Source organism: Onychostoma macrolepis, chromosome 25, assembly GCF_012432095.1.
Source record: "Onychostoma macrolepis isolate SWU-2019 chromosome 25, ASM1243209v1, whole genome shotgun sequence".
Taxonomy (NCBI): Eukaryota; Metazoa; Chordata; class Actinopteri; order Cypriniformes; family Cyprinidae; genus Onychostoma; species Onychostoma macrolepis.
This window is the reverse complement of record NC_081179.1, coordinates 15,382,732-15,405,634: the sequence shown is the minus strand read 5'-3', so window position 1 is coordinate 15,405,634 and position 22,903 is coordinate 15,382,732. Positions and strand designations below refer to the sequence as shown.

At 37.8% G+C, this 22,903-nt stretch overlaps 2 protein-coding genes and 1 long non-coding RNA gene across 4 annotated transcripts; 1 reads left to right on the top strand and 2 right to left on the bottom strand.

Annotated features, from left to right (window-relative positions):
• The first annotated feature begins 256 nt into the window (after positions 1 to 256).
• LOC131534687 (uncharacterized) lies at positions 257 to 2,280 on the top strand. Its single transcript, XR_009269417.1, has 3 exons — positions 257 to 623; positions 1,541 to 1,575; positions 2,154 to 2,280. It is a non-coding gene; the product is annotated as an uncharacterized LOC131534687 (long non-coding RNA).
• A 1,264-nt stretch (positions 2,281 to 3,544) lies between these two features.
• Positions 3,545 to 8,815, bottom strand: spam1 (sperm adhesion molecule 1). Its single transcript, XM_058767707.1, has 4 exons — positions 8,745 to 8,815; positions 7,516 to 8,448; positions 4,714 to 4,803; positions 3,545 to 4,043 (listed from the first exon to the last, which is right to left on the bottom strand). The coding sequence occupies exons 2-4, from the start codon at positions 8,437 to 8,439 to the stop codon at positions 3,738 to 3,740; spliced, it is 1,320 nt and encodes a 439-aa protein (XP_058623690.1). The 5' UTR covers positions 8,440 to 8,448; positions 8,745 to 8,815; the 3' UTR covers positions 3,545 to 3,737.
• A 909-nt stretch (positions 8,816 to 9,724) lies between these two features.
• Positions 9,725 to 18,773, bottom strand: hyal4 (hyaluronidase 4). 2 transcript variants are annotated; one of them, XM_058767705.1, is made up of 5 exons: positions 18,644 to 18,773; positions 15,659 to 15,794; positions 13,660 to 14,651; positions 13,037 to 13,126; positions 9,725 to 12,271 (listed from the first exon to the last, which is right to left on the bottom strand). In XM_058767705.1, exons 3-5 carry the CDS (start codon positions 14,611 to 14,613, stop codon positions 11,801 to 11,803), a joined length of 1,515 nt encoding a protein of 504 aa, XP_058623688.1. In that variant the 5' UTR covers positions 14,614 to 14,651; positions 15,659 to 15,794; positions 18,644 to 18,773; the 3' UTR covers positions 9,725 to 11,800. The 2 variants fall into 2 exon arrangements, with proteins under 2 accessions (XP_058623688.1, XP_058623687.1); XM_058767704.1 differs by lacking the exon at positions 15,659 to 15,794 and having other exon boundaries at positions 18,644 to 18,766.
• Positions 18,774 to 22,903: the final 4,130 nt, after the last annotated feature.

The window sequence follows — 22,903 nt, the reverse complement described above, 5'->3', positions numbered from 1 at the left end:
CTTTTGGTTCTTGTACCAAAAACATACTTTTGGTAACTTTATGTTTGAGTACCTTTTACGATTTGTCATTAATTTCTATGACCCTTCCAGACCTAGAAATCACCTTTGCACCTTTCCTTGTATTTCCAGGTTTTCCATGATCATGGAAGAGCTGCAAGTCCACCTATTGGTTGCAGGTTGGGATGATTTTTGTGGTGGAATGACACATAGGTGGCGTCGGTGGGTTCAATCCAGTTGTCACTGAGTGGTGCTGGCAAGCCTCTGGGTCACCGCATGATCTGAGCCCTTTATAGACGGTGACAAAGAGCTGAATGAGTTGATCTATGGGAACACTGACAGGCTATAGTCCTCAGACGCTGTACGCTGTGTTATAAATCAAAAGAATAATGATAACAGTGTCATCCTAAACAAATAATATTCATCTTCAATATCATTCGAATATAGTGGTCTGGTAAAAGAAACTCTAAAGATTAATCAATTTGAAAAATCACTAATGAGCAGTCATTAGTTGATCATTTGGAAACTTTAAGAGAAGAAATGACTAACAACAACATATGAAAAGAGATTTGAGAATGTGGACTTCTCGAATGGAACCAAGAACGTCAAACCGGAACGTCCCAAAAGTAGGTCAGTGGTAACCTTGTGTGCGATTAGTCAGAGGTCTTTTAGTCCACTGAAACCCTCAGACATTTGTGTTATAGGCATTATGAATCACATAACTCAAGGGCAAAACACTGAACATGTGTCATCATTCATTTGTATGTGAGCGCATAGAGGAAAATTTATATTACGGAAATTATATAAGGCCAGCACTTTATTCCGTGAATAAATACCTCCTTAACTCATAACACTGATCCCATCCTTAAGCTGGAGAGAGATAAATTACTTCATTTCAGAAAAATTCATTAATTTCTCTTCATTTGCTGCCATGTTTTGCTCCACGTAGGTCAAGGACACACTTGGGGAGAAATGACGCATTTTGATGCGTGTCTACAAAGCATTTGGTTAAGAGAAGTGAAAAAGCACTGTGTACTGTAACTACTGTTTCTCTTTGTACTCGTTTTTATACAGTACTGTGAGTACCCGAGTCTTCAAGCTTCAAAATGAACATAAAATTATCATTACTGTACATCCCTAAAACTTGAGCGTTAAGATTTTTGTGAGGAAAGGACCGAAAATTAAGATGTTAATTGAAGATCTTACCTTCCAGAGAAACGTTAACAAACCGATTCACTAAGCTGAACGCAAAAACCAAAAAAAAATCGGATTCGCTAGCGAATAATTCTCTGTATGCTATTTCAGATGCACACATTGTGAACCAATTGATTTAAAATATCTGATTTAAAAGAATGATTCATTAATGAATCGGACATTGTTTTCTCATGAATGTGACTTTTGGTCTATTCTTCACATGGAGATACCATATGACAACAGAAGATTAAGTAGGCCTAATATTGACTAGGGGTCTACTTTTATGATACTGTATTGTAAATGCATTCAGGAAAGTCGATTCTGTAAAATTACTCCTTTTGTGTTTCAGATAAGAAAGTCATGCAGGTTTCGAAAGACTTGAGTGTGAGTAAATGATGACCGTTTTCATTTTTGGGTGAAATATTCCTTTAATGTTGCTATAGATAGTCATGTGGGAATTCACATGTGTTTTGGGGAGGTTTAGTCTGACAGATGGTCTCAAAGTCAGGGTTCAGAATGTATGTCAGTAGGTCAACCTAAAGGGGAGCCATAAACACTACGAATCCTTGTTAGAGCAATGACAGCCCGCACTTTGACCTGAGGCATCAACATATTCACAGGCATTAGAGAAAAGTCACATCTTACTGATCTACAGCAACTGACAATATCTTTTGGCAAAATCCGTAAGAATGCATTAAAATTGTATCCATTCAAACCACAGGCTACATATTAGGAATCATAGGTAGCTTGACTTAAATACGTTATGTAAATACATTATTGCACACATTTAATGCATAAAAATATCATTTGTATGTTAATGTATGCCCACACATTCCCCAACAGCTGACTTGCATTTTCTCACCCGTTCCTTTTAGCTGTATGTTTTCCTTTATTTTATAGAGTCACTGTTGCAGTCTCTGTTTGTGTTACTCAATAGTAAAAGCTGTCTTTTGTCTGTCTAGGGACATTTGCGTCATGTCACCCTGTGGAAGCGCGGACCAGCCCCCTTCAGAGTCAGAACACTATGCCTGTCACAGGCGGTCACTGCAGGATCTTTTGTTGATCATGTTGATGTTGCAGTTTCAGCTGAAAACATACATCTGATCTTACTGTGTGGCACACACATTAAAGAAGCATTTTTGGTGGGGATTTCTACCAGCCCAGAAATTTGAGGAGTGAATCAGAAACGTTACTGGTGGTGGTTTGGTCTTTAGAGACTTGTTTGTTCTGTAAAATACAATTTAGTAATCTTTGGGTTAGCTCAGATTCAAAATAAAAATTCATAATCGATAAAAAAAATTGTATTATTAAGATTAATATGAGTGGACTAGCTTTAGTGCTAGACGCAACAACACTGCCATCTACAGTCAAGTATATGTAACTAACTAAATAAATAAGTTTATATCTGTTATGCATATTTATGATATGTTATATAAATATCGTTTATTTGAATATTTTGAAAATTGTGAACATTCATAACTTAAAAGTTATCATAAAAAGTATCTTAAATAAAAAAAAGTAAAATTTGACATTAAAAAGAATAAAAAATAATAATAATTAACCTCAAAAAGAAAAAACTCTTTCCTTATCAATAACCAATCATTGTCAAAGATGAACTTTTAAGCCAATCAGCTTTCGTTTTTACTCAAGTGCGTCATCAAACCTGCGTGTGGTAAACGCCGCAGTTGAAAATAACCTCAAAATTAGTTAAAATATCGGTGAAATTCAAAATTATTGGTGGATTTCAGGATAAGTGTTAAGTGTATCGACACGGTAAGTAGATTTTAGATGGAATGGGGCTCTCCATTCGATTATAAATGTTTGTATGATATGTATTGATATATTGGGAAAGATTAAATTGCATCCTTGATTACTATATTGAGGAGAGATCGTCTGTGTAGGTCCTACGACAAACAAAACGTTTTGAAAAATACAACATTGTGTGGGATAGTTGAGTACACTGTAACGTTCATAATGATAATGAGCATCTTAAATTGCAGATTCAGTATTTGCACTGTTGGGTTCAGATCAAGTGTGCATGTAATGCAGAGACAGCGACTCCCGGTGGTTTAAATCTGCAACCTCTTGGTTAAAACTCTTCCTGAAGGGCTGTGTCTACTTACATGTATGGGAATATGTTTATGTGTAGTAAACCCCAGGCAGACTAAAATGTGCCATGGAAAGAGAGTCCGAAATTTGAAATGTGCTTTAACTTATAATTTTAAGATCAATTTAAGACACCCCTGATTCTTAAATATTGCTCTTTTTTTTCTTTTTACCTTTGCATCATAGTGACTCCAACATGCATATGTCTGTTTAGGTATCAAAAATGCCTAATTTTTAATACAACGAAAGTTAATTAAAATGATGTGTTGTGTTTGACAGTTTGTGACATGATTATACATTTTATTAGACTGTAGACAATTTCATTTGCTCTGTATATATCATTAGTGAACAAAAATAACTCACTTTTTAGAGAAGTAATGTAAATAAATTACCCTCTCTACGTACAATAATTTTGTCTACTTATTCCACAGTATTTTCTGTTAGAAAGAAGGTATTGTAGCTGTGCACTTCCTGTCTTCATAGCACTGACAAGTGAATTTGTTTTCCCAGTAAGTGAGATCACTTGGAGAGGGGGTCCCCGTGACCACATATTTCCCATCTTTCCTAATGATTTGGTGGCTTTCTGAACTAATGTGGAGATAATCGTCTGAGTTGTAGTTTTTGCGGACACAGCGTCCTTTGCCTTGACAGAGACTTTTGCTGCAGAGCTGGGCCGCAGAGGTGACATTGGCAATGTAGGGGTTTAAAGTATCAGACAGGTATGCAGACAAGGCTTCACATGAAGTCTGAAAGGAAAGAGAAGCATTAAAATTATTGTAAGTTTTTCATGCTTATGTCATGTCATTCCAAAAACATGATTTTCTTTCTACTATGGATCAAGTACTGGGGTGTATTAAGCTTTAGAAATACAACACAGCACGGTAGTGGTCCATAAACCTTAGGCACTATATTCAAAGTCTTCTAAAGCCTATTATATATTCATGTGTAGTCCAAAACTAAAATCATTATTTGCTGACGATCCTATGAGCTCTCACATTTCACCTGTTTTTGTGTACTATAAACATGTTGTTTGATATAAAAAACATTGCATATTATGGATTTTGTGACCAGTTGTTAATTTACAGTATATATCCACTTATATAAGATTATATAAGATCCACTTATATGGCACAGCCATAGACAGAACTTTGACTTCAAAACTTCAAAAACATTTTGTGTGCTGTTACACCCCTATCAGTTGTCACTGGTGTAAAACCTGGCACCATGCATTATGACCTATCGTACTTGAATTTGTGCATAATTGATTGAGAATGTGAGAGTATTATGGAGCTCAACATCACCAGTCTCAGGAAAATAGCAGCAATGATATTCTACAGATTATCATCTTTTGTGTTTTACATAATTTTTTTTCTTAAAACAATAGTTTTTTAACAAATTATTCATATATCTAATTACCTTGTCTTTGTAATCAGCACTAGCCCCCCATAGCACAGCCCCGGAAGCTCCCAGGGCTGCACTCTCACCGATACTGCTTACCAAATCAATCTATAGAAAAACAGACAGCATATTATGGCAAGAAACCTATATGGCCTAGACCTGTGGTTTCCTAGAGTACCCTCAATACTGCGCATTCTGCATGCATGTCTCCTTTGTCTAACACCCATTTCAGGCCTTGAAGCAGGGGTTTCATACTCAGCTCCTGGAGGGCTACAGTCCTACAAGGTTTAGTTCAAACCCTGCTCCAACTCACATTCCTATAGTTTTCAAGTAACCCTGAAGGACTTTATTAGCTGGATCAGGTGTGTTTAATTAAGATTGAAGCTAATCCTGCATTCGATTTACGTCGGATGTCGGAGCTGGGAATGACATAAAAAGCTGTACTTTGCACAGATAATGCCATAGTATCATGTCCACAAATAGAGGTTGGATAGTACTGTGTGCACCACTGAGTTTGAGACACAGACAAACATAAGTGCTAATAAATAATATATTACTACGGTTTCTCTTCTGTTGATGCACTGAGCAGCTATATTCTGAAGTTGGAATTGTTGCAATTCCTCTGAGATTCCTAGTCAGACCTCAGATTTGGGAGGGTGTTCCAGTTAAAAGCTCCTACTCAGAACTCGGAATTTCCGACTTTTGAATACAAATGGAATCTAGCATAAATTCTGCAGAGCTGTGGCCCTACAGGAAGTTAGTTTAACACCCCTGGCTGCGTTCCACTCCACTTTTAGACACGCACTCGTGAACTTTCCTAAGCACTTCCCCTCTGCCATTTTGAAGTGCATTCCACTTCGTGAAGTGGACAAGGGAAGTTATATGGACAGACCCTCGACCCCTCGATTTTGACCGAGGGAGCGAGTCTGCTTCATATGCACACTTCAGGCCGCTCCATAGACCACAATGCAACACGATTATGACGTCATCGCAGATTGCGTTTAATTTATCCCTACCCCAAACAGTTCTATAATATATAAATGATTTTTTTAAATTAATATCAGCCAAAGCATACCTATATACATACAGAATGCTGTGCCAAACAAATTCATAAGGCACGATATTGGATTTTTGCCGATATGCCGATATTTTTCAACTCATTTTGGCCGATACCGATATATTTTCTTTTGTTTGGAAACAGCACCAAGTCTCTCCTGTGCAGAAATTATAAGTAAAATATTTTTAATTTTGGTTAGTTTTTAACAAGAACTAATTTGTTAGAATTAAATCGACAATAATGAAGGTTTTTTGACAGTACATTGAAGCTTTGAAAATAACTATAAATAAACTATATATCAATCGCTGAAATTTATTTCCGCAGAAAGATGCAGTTAACCCTAACATTTTATTTTAAGATTTAACATTTGTAGATGGTCTAAAGCAAAAGAGTTGTAAAAATTCTAAAAATCTTTTACAGCTTATGATTTTTTTGTAAAATAAAACATTACCCATTAATGAATAAATCAGTATATATAAAATTATTTAATTTACAAGTGTCATGTTTGTGATTATTTATTTATTTTTTTTCATGCAAGCTATAGCTTCTGACCTTTAAATCAAAACATACTCATTATTTTATGACGTCAATTACTGCTTTATTTAATCAGAAACACAGTCTAAATGATATTTGTGTTGGCTATTTTACTTTTAATTTAATTAGAAGTAGGCCAACAGGGCCCCCTACAGATTAAAACTCCTTACCGAACGGGCATTAGGACCCGGGGGAGGCTGCCGATGCACGTGCTATTACTGTTTACTCTATCACACACAGAACACCTCATTCTGTACATGCTTTCACAGATTAAATGCAGCGATCCAAAAGAGTGAACCTAATCATCCTTCAGACAAAACTTTGCTTCAAGAATGAGCCACACAGCTGACGTGATCTAATCACTAGCACACCCTGAGCACATGTGAGTTAAAGTATTCCTCTTATTGGCAAGACATATCGGCATTATTTTTCATATCGGGCTGATGCCGATATTTACATTTAAAGCCATTATCGGCCGATTATGATAATATCATGCATCCCTAGAAAAAAATGTAAACAATAAACAAACTCCATAACAGATTCTAAGTGATCAAGGGCTTAGGACGTTCCGATTCAGCACATTGCGAGAGTTCAGCCAGTAGTGGGCACTCATGCAAGGTAATCAATGACGTACATCGGAGTAAACGAGAAAGTTTGCGAGTGAAGGGCATAAAAAACAGACTGGAACGCAGCCCCTGTCTTGAGTCTCAACTAATGAGCTGATGAGTTGAATCAGGTGTGCTTGATTAAGGAGACATTAAAAATGTGTTGTGGCGGCTCCAGGAATGTGGTTGGGAATGACCAGCCTAGACCAGATGTGTCCAATTTTGCTCCTGGAAGGTGACTGTCCTTCAGAGTTTAACTCCAACCCCAATTAAACACACCTGAACCAGTTAATCAAGAGGCTTGTTTGAGATGAGCCTAGTCTTGCCTGAAATGTAAGCGAGAGTAGATGGCTGCAGTGAGGGGAGGAGTGAAATAAGCGCAGTCAAGGCAGACAGTTCTGACCTCTTGAAGCAAAACTGATCGGTTCTGACCAGATTTTGCTCATCTCAAATGAGCTTAAGGTCTTCAGACTTACTATATAATTTGGAGCTGAACTTCAAGATGTTGAACCTCCAAGAGCAAGTTTGCACACTCCTGGCCTAGACTATACTTTCCATGTTTTGGTTGTATCAGTTGATATGCTTTGCCATGGTCAATAACAGCCAGTAGTCTCCATACTGTACCTCATTCATGTAAAGCTCATTTTGGTCCCTTAAGAGAGGCCGTAGGTAGACGTAGACTGGTGCAGTGTGGCGACTTTTTGGCAGGGCTGCCACTCTTGTTGCCTCTTGCACCTGGTGACGAACAAACAGTGCAGCGCTCCTGCTTCCACTCACAGAAACTGGCAGATATGCTGATGGGTATAGGGCAGTGCTAACCTCCCACAGCCAGAGCAGCTTGTTGTTCAACTGTTTTGTGTGCTCTGAGCAAGTACCAGTATAGTTTGACTCCTCAAAGTCATAGTTATAGCAGTCTGGAAACAAGTAGTAGCCCCACAGATGCAGAGGTCGAAGATCGATTCCCATTTTCAACGTTTCTTCCATGAAACGTCTGGCTTCATGCTGGAATTGTAGTCTGGCATTGCTGAATGCTTGTTGCAGGTCAAGGGAAGAATTTTGCTGGAGGGTATAGTTGACGGACAGTTCCTTGTAGGTCTCCTTGTCATCCAAATTCCGGTCAAACATTGGAAGCCACTCTTCCCAATCCATGACAGCGAGACCAGTGGTTGAGTCCAGAATGTACTGGGTAAACTCTTCCTTAGCTTTATCCAAACTAGCAGACAGGTTGCCCCTCTGCGGGATGCCGCCATTATACTCTTTCAAGGAGTGGAGGTGCACATAGGGGTAAAGGCCAATTCGATTTTTGTAGAACAGGGTCAGGGATTGATTGCGTTCCCTGGCCGGTGTGGTAACTGCCTGGAAGAGCGATAAATCTAGAGGGACCTTCAGCTGTTGGCATTTAGAAATAGGAGCATTCCATAACAGCACAAAAGGCCTATGGAAGAGAGGAGCTACTGTTGGTGGAGGAGACGGTGATGTGATAAGATGCCCGAATGTAATGAAGAGAAAGGTGTAAAATGTTAACCGTTGTTTCCTTTTGTCTCCCATCTGTGTACACTGATTGAGATTAAAAATTATAATAATGTTTTAAAATAAGTAAAACATTTGTGCAACAGTATCTTATAAGATTGTTTTGACACAATAAAATACAACATTGCAGAAATAAACCCTGAAGTATTCAAATGATCTTTACTTGAACAACGTGACAAATGGTATGCATTTTTAAAACATTATGGTGGTTTGTCTAGATCTTTCTTATAATAAAATATATGGAGCTAGGATATGTCTTTAAAATTAAAATGCATATTCTTAGTTTAGTTTGAGATTTACTGTAGAAATAATGAGTATCTTACCGAGTCAAATGGGTTTCTCCTGTAGCAAGAATCAAATGTAGCTTGCGCAGGTTCCTGTTAAATATTAGCAGAGGTCAATGTTTAAAATGCAAGACTGTGCTTGTATGTAACTGGAAAAACATGAGTGTAGTTAGAACCGGTCAATATGTTCTCGGGTTACTTTTAAAAACCATTTCCTAAACATCAGGCCACTTAGGCCTAAATCAACTCTATATTTAATGATATACCAAGAGTTTGTTGTTGTTGTGTTATTTTGTACAATCATTTTGTACTTTTGGAATGCAAGAAATATCAAAATCTCACTTTTATGTGTGGATCATTATCTTATTCAAACTGGTAAAAGCAAATGATTGAGTTCAGACCTCTTCGAGACTCTTAAGGTAATTGTAGAGACAGTAGAAGGTTTTGTTTGGTTTAGATTTTTATTTTTTTAAGTATTTGAATTTTTTTGTATTTACCTGTACCGGTATTTTTGAATCGTGTCAAAACCTCAGGCCCAACTGTAATGCAAAATATGGCGGAGGGGGCATTGGGGCTGCTTTGCTGCCTTAGGGCCTGGACAGCTTGCTATCATCAATGGTAAAATAAATCCCCAAGGTTATCAAGACATTTTTCAGGAAAATGTAATGCCATCTGCCAGTTGAAGCTCAACAGAAGTTGGGTAATGTGACCAGATGATGACCCAAAGGGGGAGGTTCTACAATTTATTAAATCGCACACATTTTATTCTGTGCACTGTGAATGTTTAAATGTCATGTTTGATAAAGGGATTAAAATGTAAGCAGACTTTGTTTGGAAATTGATGTACAGGTGGCTTAGTTGAGGATCAGATCAAATTGTATGACAAATTGTTGAAGAATCTGTAATGCATTCCAAGATGTTGACAATGAGAATCAAGACCAGGTTACAATCCTTTATTTGCAGTGCATCAAGACTCAAGCAACATTTGTCTTCATCGAGTATTTGATTAATGGTATTGCTTAATGTAAAAAAAAAAAAAAAAAAAAAATCAAGTAATGAATTACACATTGCATAAATGACTGATTTTGAGATGAATAAAAAATAACTCTGTGGAAATATATTTTGGAGAACTTTAGCAGTGAGGTAAAAAAAAAGACACTGACCAATAATGAAGGCTCTGATAATAGTGTCTCATACAAACTATGGTCTACATGCAACAAAATGCAGCACACTGAGTCAAAACAGGTCAGAAAATAGTGATAAAACATGGTCCGATTATCCTTCAACCTGAAACTGGACATGTAAGACAATCTGTAGACCTCTATTACAGTTTGCAGATTCTGCTAATTAAAAGTATTCAAAGTACTGAACGATGTTGAGGTATAATACCTTTCTTTGTTTTCAGTATCAATCATTCTGGCTTCATTCAAACAAGAGCAAAAAAAGACACAGTTTAACGTACAATCATAATGAGTTTTCACGCACCACAGCATTCTGTAGTTTAGCAAATGCAGACTTACATGTGTAAACATACATATTCATAATCTTTGGTTTAACACACATTTCAGGAATTTGGGGGACAAAAAGACAATAAAATGAGACTTTGTACTTTAATGAAATTCAACTAGCTTCAACTCTGGTTGTGTCCACTGAGTTTTCTCATCATTAGTATGATGAGTACAATGATTTATTCTAGTGTGCAATATTGATAAAGGCTTAAAATATGATGAAAGATAAAGATATAAAGATTAATTGTTTCATATAATGGTATAATGACAAACTTATGTTGGGATTTGTACTGTATTTTATACAACTTTCAATAAAATGAGAACAGTAACATCTGAACATGATTTTGTGTATAATATCTGTTTCCCTTTTTTGAGAATATTATAAATTGAGGCACATTTTATTTTATTATATATATATATTTTTACCTTTAGGTTAAGGATTATTTTGACCCACTAGCACAATTCACTTCAAATAATGATGCACTGATATAGGCTATAATTATTTTAAGTTTAGCTATTTGGTATGTAGCAACTTTGAAAAATATAACATTTGGCCAGTTTAGGTTATAAAGCATGACATGTTTATATAATATGTGGATCTTACCTCATTTAGGTAAATTTTGAATACCCAGCGCTCCCTGACTTTGAAGTGCTCTGATAGCAAGTATTGTTGTAAGTGATAAGCTTGCTAATATACATCACGGGAAGCATCTTGGTTGTCAGTGCTTTGTAAAAACAGACTGCATAGATTTAACCTTTCCTGTCAGAAAACAGTGACGAGTTAACAATCATCGAGCATTCATCCAGAACAATTTAAAAAAAAATATTCAGACTGAAGTTTGTGCAAACAAGGCTTGCATCTCATCTACATTAGCATACAGCACCATTGTAACATCTATCATTTTTCAGTATTGCAAAATCACAAATATTAAAACCTGACATGTCATGATGTGCCATCAAAGTGGCTCTTTAGCCACTTTTCATTAAAGGTGAAGTGTGTCATTTTTCTAATCTGAGATTGAAGAAAATACAACTGTAATTTAGCTATTTGTAGGTTGATTCCCTTGAAAAGTCTAGACTAGTTGTCAACCGTGATAAAATTAATTGCAGCATGAGTTATTTGGTATCTTTAAATCAAATTCTCATATATATTTATCAGCTATTGACCACCTTGATATAAAAAAAATATATTTTGGTTGCCCTCTAGTGTAAACTTTGGCTCTGTAGCATTTTAAAAACATTTCTCTGTTTGTGAATCTGACCAGCTGAACATGTCAACAGAGTCTTAACGAATTATGTGAGTTTGGGGCGGGGCTATCTGATTGTTCAACCAATGGCATACAGGGGGTGTTTGGGAAACCTGTTTGGAAACAATAACTGTTGTTTTTGCAGTTCCACCTGGAGCTTGTTTCATAAAACAAGTTTACCAAATAGGCCAGGTTTATTTCAGTTAGTCTGACTTTTTGTCAGTTGATTTGGTTCTAAATAAGTCAGACTAACTGAAATAAGCCTGGCATATTTGGTAAACTTGTTTTATTGAACATGCACCAGATGATGTTAGTGGTGCAGAAAATACACACTTCACCTCTAAATAGAACTGAAGTTCAACAAGAGGAGTAGAACAGTCAGGATGAAGGCGTTTTGTAAAGGCACAGCACTATCCTGTACATCTTTGTTGACCTCTGGTTTCTTCTTTCCGTCCTCCTCCTCTACATCCTCTTTTATCATGTTGTCCTCGTCTGTCTCCTCCGGCTCTATGCTATCACAGCGCTCTCCTTCATACCCCTGATAACAGTGACAGCGGAACTTGTCGGCCAGCATCTGCCGCTCGTTCTTAGATTGCTGTCCGGTCACGGTGAAGGTGCCGTTTCGATTGGACAGGATCCGATAGCTGCCGCGGCTCAGGTGCAGGTAGTGTGGTGCCTGTGGGTCTCTACGGACACATCGCCCATTGGACTGACACAGTAAGTCGCTACAGATTTCTGCTGCCCGGGTAACGTTAGTGATGTACTGACCCAGTCTATGGTTCAAAAATGCCTTCACTTTGGAACAGTTGTGCTGAGGGGACACAGGAAGTTACCGTAAGTTAAAACTGTGGCATTAAACTACAGGAAACTTAGTGCAAAGTTTGCTGGCAAGTTTATTAATGCATTCTGTATTGAACCAGCAATCAATGTAAATGTCACATTGCATTGCAATCATTGAGTCTGGTAAACTTTTGCATGTGTTAAAGTGTCGCTGCTACAGAAAATATCTAGAACAGGGTTTTTTTAAACGGGTTTTTACTGGAAAACATATGGTTCTTGTAACTTCTAGAATCATAAAATGAATTGTGTTCAGTGTATTATATCAATGATCCCAGTTGCTGTTAATAAAAAACTTTGGAAACAAGCAGCTTTGTCACAATAACAGCATAAATGTCTAAATTATTTTAACGTGTATAGGCGACTTTTAAGTCAAAAGGTTTAGAACCACTGTTTTATAATGGATCACCTTTAAAAATTAGCTTTATATTTTACTATTATTCCAACAAACCTGCCTGCAATTTTCAAGTCATCATGAACACCTTGATTAGCTGTTTTAGGTGTGTTTGATTAGATTTGGAGCTAAACTCTGCAGGACAATGGGTCTCCAGAAGCAAGGTTTTCTTTGGAGGACAAGCTTGAAAATCCCTTGTCTAGGAATTTTCTCTTTGAAGCAGATTTGTAACTAATAAACACAGCAGTTTTGACTAATGAGACAAGTGTCATTGCGGAAGAAGGTACCTGTGAACAGATGTTTTTAGGATATTTCAGGTGTATCAAATGGTGTTAAAAATCTCACCCTTGAAGAAGTGAGGTTAAGGTCTCCCCAAATGACAAATCCTGCAGCACCCAAAGCAGCGCTTTCTCCTATTGTATGTATCAAGTCTTTCTGTGAAATGAAAATGAATAAAGAAATTAATGTATATATGTATAAAACACCATTGCAATGAAAGTTTCCTAAAACATTAATAGTTTAACTGAAATTATTATAAGTGTTTGTTCTGTTGGACCACAAGGGGGAGCTCTTGATTTCAGACTCACAGTTTGTGTGTTTAGGGCAAGGGTGTCCAAACCTTTTCCTGGAGGACCACTGTCCTGCAGAGTTTAGCTCCAACCCCAATTAAACACACCTGGACCAGTTAATCAAGGTCTACAGGTTCAGTAGAAACTTCAGGAAAGTGTGATGGAGCTATTTGAAGCTAAATTCTGCAGGACATTGGCCCATTTGAAATGTTAAAATTTGTCCAGAAATGTTAGACTATGATATAAATGTTATCACCATTTGTTTTTGAACAAATAACAATCAGAAGATTCAACTAGATTCTTCTTGGCTGTATGATAAAATTGTATTGAGGACTTGTGTATGATTCTCCAAAGTTTATCTTGTTATATTTTGATTTCTGGTTGAATTTATGCTCCTACCTGAGTCAGAAACGCCATGGCCTCATCTCTATACCCCAAGCGTGTGTATACATATGTAGGCAGGTCATAGGGCAATGAGGTAAGGGAGGCCAGTCGCAGCGACTCCAGTACCCTGTTCTGTGAGAAGTGCAGGTTGTGAATGCTGTCCATGTGGCCTTTGCGTATAGCGAGGGCTGGGAAGAGGGCAGTGCTGCTGTTCCACAACCAAAATAGCTGGTCATTGCGTTTGCTCTCCTGTTGGGGGCATGTGCCATTGTAGTCGTGTGCATGTACATTGTAATTGTGACAGTCAGGGTAGAGATAAAAACCCCAGAGTCCGTGCGGACGAGTTTGTGTACCGAGCTTCAGCGTGCCCTGCATGAACTCCTTGGCACTCTTCTCAAAGCGCAAGCGTGCCAGTTCTTCCACCTGTTTGTCGGTAACATTAAGGTAAGCCTGTGCAATCAGCTCGCTTGAACGCTGTCGGTAAATGTACTTTTTGTTCCAGTTACGATCCCACTGTGGCCGCCAGAACTCCCAGTCGATCACAGCCAGGCCACGGAAGTCTTCCGAAGGGATGAAGTGCGCTATGTCTTTTCGGGCTTTGTGAAGATGTGCTTCAAGGCTGCTGTTCTGAGGTAGGCCTCCATTGATGGGAACCCCTTGCTCGTTGTAGAAAGGGTAGTAACCCAGGCGGTTGGCATAGAAGATGGTGACATTTTGGCCCGTGTGGACGGCTCGTGGACTGCCACTGATATGGAAAAGATCAAGGCTGACGTTGATATTGTACTTCAACATACACATATCCAGTGGAGCATTCCAGGCTGCCAGGAAAGGCTTACGGCCCACCAGAGGCAGCTTTGCAGGTTTCTGGCAAAAGGCAGAATGGACCAGGATCAACAGCCAGGAACAGATGATGGCACAGGCTACGGGCACAGTGTGGTGTTGCAAGGCCCCGCAGGGCACACCGGGCATTCTGCTACGTGACTCAGCACAGGCAACTGTCAATCATCCTACAAGGGACAAAAACAAACAAACAAGTGAGGTAAGTAGTGTACAGAGTTATACAATGTTTGCACAATTACATTTACAGTTGGCGTGATTTATCCAGTGTGACTTACGTTCGAGGTAGATATCTTATCAGTTTATGCATGATTTGAAACCACAAACTTGTTAAGCATGATCTACTGATTTAGCAACTGGAAACTCTTAAGTTAAACAATAGCTTAATATGAAATGGCATTCGTAAACAAATTAATTCATGTGGTGTATTCAGACTCAAACAGTATATTCAATTAATCAAAAAATAGGATGGGAGTGGACTTGATTTTATCCATTGGGAATTGATTGGATTGTAAAAAGTTTCATACCAGAAACTTTAGATATCAGAACTGAGCCAAACCTGAATGTGAGTTTGTTAAAACAATGCCTAAACAGCTATTTGGTTTACAGTAGACTGTGCAACCAAGATGATTTTAGTGAAAAGGTCATTTCTAAGACAGAGAGAGTTATTTAATTAAGGACATCTTATGCAGACAAATGTTGTTTCTTAAGAATAGCATGCACTGAATTGCTTGCTGTAGTGAGTATTACAAAAGTACATCAGTTTTTAATTTAATGTTGACTTTAAATGCTCTCTTAAATGCTTGTTCATGCTAATTTTAAGTTTATACTAAGTTCAGTGGTGCAAACGTTGAATATCTATTCTTAGCAAAGAAAAAAGCAATTACAACTGATTGTAAAGGAAAATTTGTCTAAAATGCAGTAGATTGCAAAATGGAAAATTCTGAAAACTTTGCAACTAAATAAACATGTACAGTATAGACTGTCAAGAAATACAAGCATTCATGCAACTGACAGTAGATAATGTCTAAAATGACTTAGGTGTTTATCTTTAAGATGGACGTGAGGCCCTTTGTCCAAAGTCTTAGGTCAAGTTAACGGTGCAAAGTAGGGAGAGGTCAAGCATAAACATAACATTTTGTGCTTCAGCTTGGTTTGATTATGAGTCAAACTTTACTTTGGGGGTTGCAGTCATCAGTCAAACCAGCAGTTAACCACAAGGGTAATGGCCAAATCCAGCCACATACTCTCACCAGTGTGGCGCCCACATAGCCATAATCATAGCTGCCCTCGCCAGATGCCCTATCTGCATACTAGAGCATTAAAAGACAAGACAAAGGTAAAGGGTATGAATTTCATTGCATTAGATATAACCAACTGGCATCTGCAAACAAATACTCTTGGCTTTTCTCACGACTAACACTGGTGTCAAGGTGAATTTTAGTAGACATATAAAGTCAGATGCTCTCAAGTGTCCAAAAACTTTTAGGACTACTGTATGCAAAGCACAGTATACTAAACCTCTCATCTGACTTTCATTATTTCATTGTGAATTGGGAAAATTTTGAAAATTGTGGTTTTAGTAACAGCCTCCAAGTTCGTTAAAAAAAGTTACAGGATGTACTTTAGTACCAGATAATCAAGAGTCTCAGTTTCTCTCAGAATAAAGCATGGAGCCAATCACTAGTAAGCATGGCAGCAACACATGTATTGGGAGGTTATTAATGCCAGTCATATGCTAAATCAAAGGTTGAAAAATGAGGTATGGCGTGGAATGTTGCGGATGAAGGCAAATTGTGGAGCCCCGTGGTGGTTGTGTTATTGAGTGGAAAGAGCCTGGCTGAGAGTGCCGTAGCTCCTTTTTCCCCTAGGACTGGCGCCGGGCCCGTGCCATGAGGGGGAAGAATTAAACCACTTCCTGCATAATAAGACCTCTGCTTTGCATCGAGCTTCACAGATGATCTTCATGGCATTTGTGCATGGAATACCTTCACACACTGATAATGTATAAAAGGCTTTATTTATAATACCGTGGCTTGTGACAAAGGTTGTTAAACATGTAGAGGAGGAAGGATCCCACATGTGATTATGCCTAAGTATGCGAGGAAATTCAAGTGGGGGAATGAATAAAACTTTCCATGAAGCTTTAGGGTTAGCCGTCAATGAAAACGCTTGGAGAATTGAAGTGATTGCAACTGTATTTCAGATAGATTTATTTATCTTTGAGCTTCCTCAAACCCTCAGCCCTCTCTGGCAATAATTAAGATACATGTGGCTCAGTGAGAGTGGTTTTTACAGAAACCTTTTCGGCGACGGCTTCAGAGAAACCACAAAAGGCATGGAGTCGACCTGATGCTTGGATTTCGATGCGACTTCATTCAGCCCCATCCAAATGCGAATTTGATCCAAATTGGAAACATAAATATGACTGAGCCAGATTTACAACAGGAGACAGAGAGGTTTCTTGAATCGCCATGAAGTAACCTCAGGGCTCCTCAGAAGATGTGTGGTTTAATATCTGTGGCGCTAAGGACGACGTGAGGCGAGTGTTCCCATTTAATCGTTTGTTTGCCTTAAATGAAACAAGATGACATACTTTGACGTCCGTAGCTTTCATTGTCATTACTGATATTTTCCATTTGATCTTTCCTCAAAGTCACTGGACTTTAAAGATCACACACACCAAGATCACAGATAAGAGGTCTAATTTGGTTATTTATTGCTGCGTTTGATGCTTGAATGGTAAACAAAACCTTAAAAAGATTATCTTAATCACAGTGGAACCCAAACAGAGATCTACATCAGGTTAATCTGAAAGCGTGTTTTGGTTTGAGGTGGATTGTTTTCTCTTGGGTAGTAAGGATAATAAGTGATCTCTTCAGGATCAAAGAATCGTATTTTGGGCACTGCTGACACAATAAGCAACTTCTAAAGCTGCCTTTGAGTACTGCTGACAATGAAATGGTATAATGACACTACATTTTTACCATATACCACAGTGATCATGGGCTCCTGGGAAACGTTGACGTTAGAGGCTGTCAGTTTCTCCAGCATCACTGGCCATCACCCAAGAGAAGCTCTTTATCCGGAAGTGCGTAATCTCATCTGTAAACCCTTCCCTCTGATTAAATAACTTCAAAATATTTACAGAGCCACAGTTCAAAGACCTCAGTGGTGCCACGGCACATTTCCTGACAGTAAACTTTAAATTAAGCCCTTTGAGGAACACATATATTTGGAATGAGCTAATAAGTTTATCTTTCATTTGATTTCCTTTGCGGAGAGGTCTTGCCCTACAACTTTCCCATTCAAAATGGTCACAACACTGTTGAAAATCCCCTTAACACTATTAGTGATATAGTATGCATTATTATTACAATTCTGGCTGATAATTATTTTCACATTTTGACAGATAACCGATAACCGCTCTCTATACTAATTTTATTTGAAAATTGTATTAAATTTATATAATTTATATATAAATTCCTCCATTTATTTTGTATTAAATGTATTTGTACTATATTAAAATGTACGGTTTATACTGTTTTCAATTGAGGAATAATATACAGTATAAAAATTGACATTTTGAGATTTGCTAAAAATTGCGTTTTACTGTGATTTTAAATTTAGTGTTTTGAGATATTTACATTAAGTAAGCATTAAATGATGACAAATGTAAAAACAGAGAAAATGAGCATGATTAAACATTCAATAACAATACTGATAAATTTAAAAACCTCTAATATTGGCTAATAATGCATTTGGTACTCGAGTATTGTGCATACCTAAAGTTAACAACTACCTTTACTAATAATAAGCAGCACATTTGGAGTTTATTCAGGCAAAAGTCATAGTTAATGGTTTGTTAATAGCCCAAAAAAAAATCATATTGCTTAACAAGCTAACTCAAAGTATATGGCTACAGTCATTCAAAACATTCACTGACGTCTGGATACAAAGTATGTGCAGGAAAGAAAACACTGAATTACAGAGTATACTTAACTGAGAACAACACAGACAACAATTTTAGAAATGCTATAAGAAGATGGAATGTGTCTACTTTTGTCATGCACTTTGTTTCAGAGTGTGCTGATGTCAACAGGGTCATGTGAAGTGTGGGTATATATAAAATATTGAGTCATAGTAATTAGAGGTCACTCACCTGTAGATCCCACGCTGCTGCTTCAGTCACATACGGCTGACGATACACTACACACACCTCTCTGCATCTACAGTACTCTAGCATAGTTTTTCTCTGTCTGCTGAAAAGCCTACCCACTGCTTACTTATATACACATCGAAGAGAGAGAGAGACAGAGAGTTTCCTGAGAGGGAGGAGAAAACAACCACAGAGCCACAGCGAGAAAACCACAACACTGCGATTAGAGTAGAAAAGGAGGGAGGGAGGACTCCAGTCTAAATCCCATTGAATGAGTGTGTACGTGAAAGTACATTTGCATGAGTGTGTGTGCACATTCGATCCTCTAGACACCGTGCACAGCGTCTTACCTTCATCCACATCACTCAGCATTAGCCGGGTTCGTCATCCTCCAATCACCTGGCTGTGTTCACAGGGGATTTTAATACAGACTACAGACACAGCCAGGCCTTGTTGAAGCTCCGGGAGCATTTTTCCTACTCGAGTTACTGTCCCTTGTGGCCTGTGATTGTCTTGTTTTTGTCTCTTAGTCACTGTCTTTTGTGGCTGTAAATAAACGCAAAACATTATACTGTACATCCAGGGATTAAATGGGGGTGGGGAACCCTAAAATAGACACAAAACAAACAAAAAAACTAAACTAACTAAGAAGTGAAATTAAATAATATAGAGCCATCATCTACCTTTCAATGTTAATTTTAAAATCCCTAATAATGTAGTAACAAAAGCCCCTTTCACACATACAGACTTTACTGGAAAATTGCCGGTAAATTGCCGTAAAGAGATCATGTGGGAAAAGGCCATTTTTAAAAATTCCAGTAAATTCGTTCTGGCAATTTACCAGTATCAGACGTTGTAACATTACCAGTAAATTGCCAGAATTCTGCTGTGTGTGAATGCAGAATGAAAATTACCGGAATGAGCACGTACGAGTTCAGAATGCTCTGACGTAAGATGTCTACTCCTGGCCAATCCAGAGTCGTTGAAATTCAAACTTCAACCGCTTTGGGCCAATCATAACATTCTGACGCAGATGATGCATTTACTTCTTGCTGTGTAGTTCAGTTTGAAGTCGTGTAATGCGATGTTTCTGGGCCAAAAGTGCTGCATGAATGTGAATGTTTGACACAAAAATGAAAACATGAACAAAAACACTGACCACGTGTACCCCTCCATGTTTACAAACACAACACCAGAGGCGCAGCCTTTTAGAGGTCATTTCCGGTTAATGATGTCACAGAATTTACCGGTAATTTGAAACCAATGTGTGAACAGTGCATTTTTGAATTTACCGGTAAAGTCATTCTGGTAATTTTACGGCAATTTACTGGTGTGTGAAAGGGGCTAAAGTTAATTGTACATTATTATATTGTGAATTCTAAATTCAAATTTTAGCATTTAAATGTCTTGTTTTAGTGTCTTGTTTGTAGTTTATGTAGACAAAATAATATTATAGAATTTTAATATTGGCAGTGGAATTTTAATAACAGTATGTTCTTAGTGAATGCAATTGCTAATCAGAGTGCTGAATAAACAAAAAAATTATAAATTTTAAAAAATGGAATGGATTAGCAAACAAATTGGCAATAAAATCTATTTTTATTTATTTCATTTTCATTTATTTATTTATTTTTTGTAGTCAAATGTGATAGAGCATCCTTTTAGATCGTCTCACCCAGTTTAACCCATGGATACATCTCAAGGTGTTTTTTCAGTATAGTTTTGTAGTGAAATGACTCGGTATTATGATGTTCCTTGACTCTACCATGAGTATTATGCATTTATGTTCGCACATTTAAATTTTTCCATACCTAAATACACACATGACCCCAGTTTTGGTTGGAAATGTAATACACTGCAATAATTTAACTGCAAATATCCATGGTGTGATCTCTGGAAGCATTAGTTGCATTCCTATGGCAAACCGTGCTAAATTACCATGTGAAAGTTATGGTCCCCAAACTTTGTTAGCACATTTTTCTCTAAAACACTCCCTTCAACCCTAATTTAAAGACAGCGCATGAGTCCTGTGGTGCAGCTGTCGTTACATTTATGGGGTTCCTTAAGATCCCTGGCTCAGAACTGAGATAAACAAGGGATGCTGATTATCTTTCTCAAACAAAGTCTGAATTCTTACCAAAACCGTACCTGTCTTTCTTAAATAAGTGTGACTATTCAGTTGGTTTCTGGAATCTTGATAGAAACTTGCTAGATCTTGTAGCAATTTTGTGTTGTTATCCGAGCATGACGAAGTCAGCTGAATGGAGTGGCTTGTTGACAGCCAAGAATCACCAAGTCATCTGCTATGTAAGGCGTCAGTATAATGATAGGGTCAAGGTCAGTGCGTAGGGGTAGTGGAGGCATGTTGTCTTGGTGTACAGGATTTTCAAACTAAAGGCCTTGCACTGTCAGCTTGTGCATGGTCCCTTTGTTGTATATAGTTTCATAATAAAAGATACCAAGTAAACGCCACAAGATGCATTGGGTCAGTGATGTATAAGATTGTCCATGGTAAAAAAAAAAGAAAAGAAAAAGGAAAACAGTTCTTAGAAATATACGCTTTGTATTCATGTTGGTTTCATGTGCATTTGAAAACTTACCATTTTCAAGAAATGTTTTAATGTGACAAATCTATAGTTATACACATAATAAAAATTTCTTTCTCATCTTGAAAGCCAAAACTTATTAACCAAATTAACAAAGAGCTCTGGATCTTGGACAGAAGATTGGGCAGAAAACACCAGCACAAAATGGTTTGACCTGCTCTTTATGTGGGAAAGCAAACAAAATCTACTTATTCAGGAAAATAAAATCTCATCGTGACTAACCAGGACCACCAACACACTGAGAAAAGCTACTTTAGATCCACTGGGTGCCGGATGCTGTGTTCTGGACTGACTTCTTGCCACTGTCCGGCCTCCTCATAGTGCAGTCAAAGTGAAAATGAATTTATTCAAGATGAGTTTATTCAGCGGCGGAAGATGAGGTGGAGGAAGGCTTAGGAGGTTGGCGTGCTTCAATAGAAAACCACATTCCCACATTTGAGGGAATGAGAAGGTCGTGTTGGGCCAGCACTTTGGATCATTGGAGAACATGTTCATTTCCCTGACCTCTTGTGACTTTAACCAATAGAGCAGATCTGTTCCTAGGGTACGATCGGCTTGCTAGTATAGTTTTACTTAAATTGTATTAGTCTTTTTTAGTGAAGTCAGACAAACAATGCGACTTCAGCTTGGTGTTGTTCAGCATTTTACATGTTAAATAGACTACAGCTGGCCTCATTGTTTTTGCTCATGGTGATGCTTCAAATATTCAGTTACTCATTTTGTCGTGTATACTTGGACAGATGTGAAGACTAGCTCAACCAAGCACAAAAACAATGTAGCTCCATTATAACTGCATGTGTAAACATACTAAAGTCCAAAATGTTGCAAACTAAAGATCTAAGGTGTTTCACTGGTGAAACCTGCTTTAACACACTTCCTTCCTCTTACTCTGGTCTGGTTTTATATTATATATAAATTATATTATATTAGACTCTTTGTATGGTAAACCCTGTGAGGTGTGTTAACATTGAGAAACTGAGTCACCACATTTGGCTATTAGATTAGCCTGTTGGACATGATTTGGATCTGAATGTCTAGCTAATAAAAAGAGAAGATCAAATTCTGATTCTGTAAAGAGTGTTTGGGTGAATGAGAGCTGGAAAGCGGGGTTAATATTGATGCTGAACGAGTGGGATCTGCAGAACTGTAGAGAAACCAGTGAGGTCTAGTCGAGCGCAGTCATCAGATTCCAGACCTCAGGGCCGCTTGCCAGACCAAGTGGTCAGGGAGCCATTTTTCTGGCAGTGTACCATTGAGAAACATACGCTTGAAGACTCTCCCTCACACATTCACTTTCTCTCTCCACATAAGAAAGAAAAATCGCAAATGAGATCTTAAAGGGATAGTTCACACAAAAATGAAAATTACCCCATGGTTTATTCACCCTCAAGCCATCCTAAGTGTAAATTACTTTCTTCTTTCAGAGGAATACAGTCGGAGTTATATTATTAAAGAATGTCCTGGCTCTTCCAAGCTTTTTAATGGCAGTGTTGAGATTTTGGCTGTTGAGGCTGTTGAGATTTTGAAGCAAAATAAAGTGCATCCATCTAAGTCATCCACTGGAACCCCACTCTCTTGTGAACATGTGTATGACTGTTAGCGAAAGCTACAGATTACGGTTTTTAAAGTTGTACATATGGATATTTTTCTTACACAA